This window comes from Apaloderma vittatum, unplaced genomic scaffold (assembly GCF_000703405.1).
Source record: "Apaloderma vittatum isolate BGI_N311 unplaced genomic scaffold, ASM70340v1 scaffold7738, whole genome shotgun sequence".
Taxonomy (NCBI): Eukaryota; Metazoa; Chordata; class Aves; order Trogoniformes; family Trogonidae; genus Apaloderma; species Apaloderma vittatum.
In genome coordinates, this window is record NW_009732342.1 from 12,050 (window position 1) to 14,441 (window position 2,392).

A 2,392-nucleotide genomic window follows, 5' to 3' on the forward strand; every position below is an offset into this window, starting at 1 on the left:
GCCCATGGCAGGGTGGTTGGATTGGATGATCTCTGAGGTCCCTTCCAGCCTAGGCCAGTCTATAATGATTTCTGTAACTGAGCTGATCACTGAAACTCTCTTTGCAGTCAGTGGAGGGAAATGAATCCTCTGAGGATGTAATTCATCCAACTGGTCACAGATACATAAATTAAGATGAGGTGAATCGTGCTTAAAGTACCTTTTTTTCCCCATTGACTCTAAAAGGACCTTGAAGTGACTCTTTCACACAGATTTGACACATCTACATGTGGTAACATGAAGACAAAAGCAAAGTTTTCATGAGAAGCACACCCTAACTTTCTGTAGCTGACTCCAGCAGCTGTGAAAAAAGTGGCTGCTGTCTCTGCAGAAGAGAAACCTGTCGCAAGGCATCCTGGTCAGTGCCTTCTGGTCTTTGGGTGGTTTAGGGAATGCCACCTGGAGCATTGAAGATGCAGAAATGAAGAGTTGCTGCTGCAAAAATGATGCATTAGAATCACCCCCCTTAAAAAATTCTTGAGGCTATGTGAGCCACTTAAAAAAAGGAACCTCCAGTCATGCAGTTTTAGGGAGAGTATAAATTGCAAACTTTGCAGTGGAAGGGAAGAGCTGAACATGCAGATACTCAGTCCTACGCTTCTTCAATTAAGCAATAGAAACACAGTCATCTTTGCTTCTGAAAAAAAAAATCCAGAAGGGCCAGAAAGATGCAGAACAGTTTGGGAAAAAAAATTGAGAAAGCATCCTAGGATGGAAGAGATTAGGGACAATTTCTACTTGCAGTTAGTTCTCAGCAGACAGATGATGTCCCAAGAAGAGCTTCCATCACCACTTTGCTGGTACCAAATGGAACAAGAAGCCGAAGAATAGAGCTGCCTCTTCCTTTTTTTTTCTTTAAATTTTTTTTTTTTTTGTGATTAAAAAGTGAACTCTCATCTCTTAATTACAGGAGCATTTGCTGTTGCTGAAGGCTGTTGCAAAGCAGCTCGCAGCGTAAGGAAGCTGTGTTGCTCTTTTGGGTGGAGTTCATCATTTCTGAGTTGAGGCATTTGATGAAAGCTGATTGTCTAGGCTCCATCTACATCAACAAAGAGAGAGAGAGGGAGACATCTTCCATTATACAGAAAGAGGGAATGGATGTCAGGAAATTCCTCTCTTTCTCCAGTGACTACAGAAGGAGACCTGAGGCTGACTGAGTTGGGTACCCATCTCTTAAGACCAGTCTTTCCATAGGGAAAAGCCAATCGATAGCACTGTAGGTCTGGTTTCAATCCCAGTGGATTTCTGTCTCCAAACTGGCATAGTCAAGCTCGTGTAGCCTCAACCTATCAAGTCCAAGCTGCTTAAATAAACCTGTGAGTCAAATGGATGACACACTCTGGGCTGAAATGCTGAAGCAAATTTATGTCTTCTTCATCTCCTCAGATTGGGACTTTTCTTGTCCTGGGCTTCTCTGTCACAGCCCTCTTCATATTATCAGTGCTCTGGGGAGATCAATGGAAAACTGTCCGCCTGTCGTTCCAGGTAAGAGGAGCTGGGAGGTTTGCTTGAAAGAAGTATAGAAGTATTTTGTGGCAATCAGTAGAAAATATACCATACGGTGGGTGTTTTTCACATGGGTTTTTCTGGCAGGGTACGTGGGTTTTGAGTGAACTTTTCTTATGACTTGACTTGTCTTGTCCTGCTGGGAGAAAGGAAGCCAAGACCTGAAGTTGAGTTTCAAGCCTTCTGATGCAGCAGGTCTCAGTTTAGGAAGTCACATCCTTTCTGTAGAGTAGGTGTACTGTTAAATCAGACCCCTTTGGCTGGTAGGGTTGCTGCAGCAAGAATTTAACTGGCTCCTGCTGGTTCAGCACCTTTAGCATTAGCACAGTTTCAGTCTTCTGTGACTCAGAACTTCTCCTTCTGATGGTAGGACAGCACTGAGGTTTTGGGAAGTAGATGGGGAACACTGGTATCAGGTGGTATCAGCAGGAGTAGTGAGGTGATCATTCCCCTCTACTCAGCTTTGGTGAGGCCACACCTTGAGTATTGTGTCCAGTTTTGGGCCCGTAAACTGAGTCCTCTAGGATCTGAGATTGATGTTAAGGGGGTGCAGAGTTGGGCTGGCAAAGGGCTTAGAAGATAATTCTTATGGGAAAAGGCTGAGGGATCTGGGGCTGTTCAGCCTGGAGAAGAGGAGGTTGAGGGGAGACCTCATTGCTCTCTACAACTACTTGAAAGGAGGTTGTAGCAAGGCAGGGATTGGTCTGTTCTCCCTAGTGGAGAGTGATAGGAAGAGGGGAAATGGATTCAAACTGCACCACAGGAGGTTCAGGTTGGATATTAGGAAGAATTTCTGTACTGAAAGGGCTGTCAGCCATTGGAACAGGCTGCCCAGGGAGTTGGTTGA

General features: G+C 44.7%; 1 protein-coding gene across 1 annotated transcript in view; it reads left to right on the plus strand.

Moving 5' to 3' along the window:
• LOC104278497 (glycerophosphodiester phosphodiesterase domain-containing protein 5-like) overlaps positions 1–1,524 on the plus strand; it is a gene marked incomplete at its 3' end in the record, with an annotated part of 11,420 nt that extends 9,896 nt beyond the window's left edge. Inside the window, exon 5 of the mRNA XM_009875490.1 lies at positions 1,426–1,524. Coding sequence (XP_009873792.1) covers positions 1,426–1,524 — 99 coding nt within the window. The remainder of the gene's footprint in view (positions 1–1,425) is intronic.
• Positions 1,525–2,392: the final 868 nt, after the last annotated feature.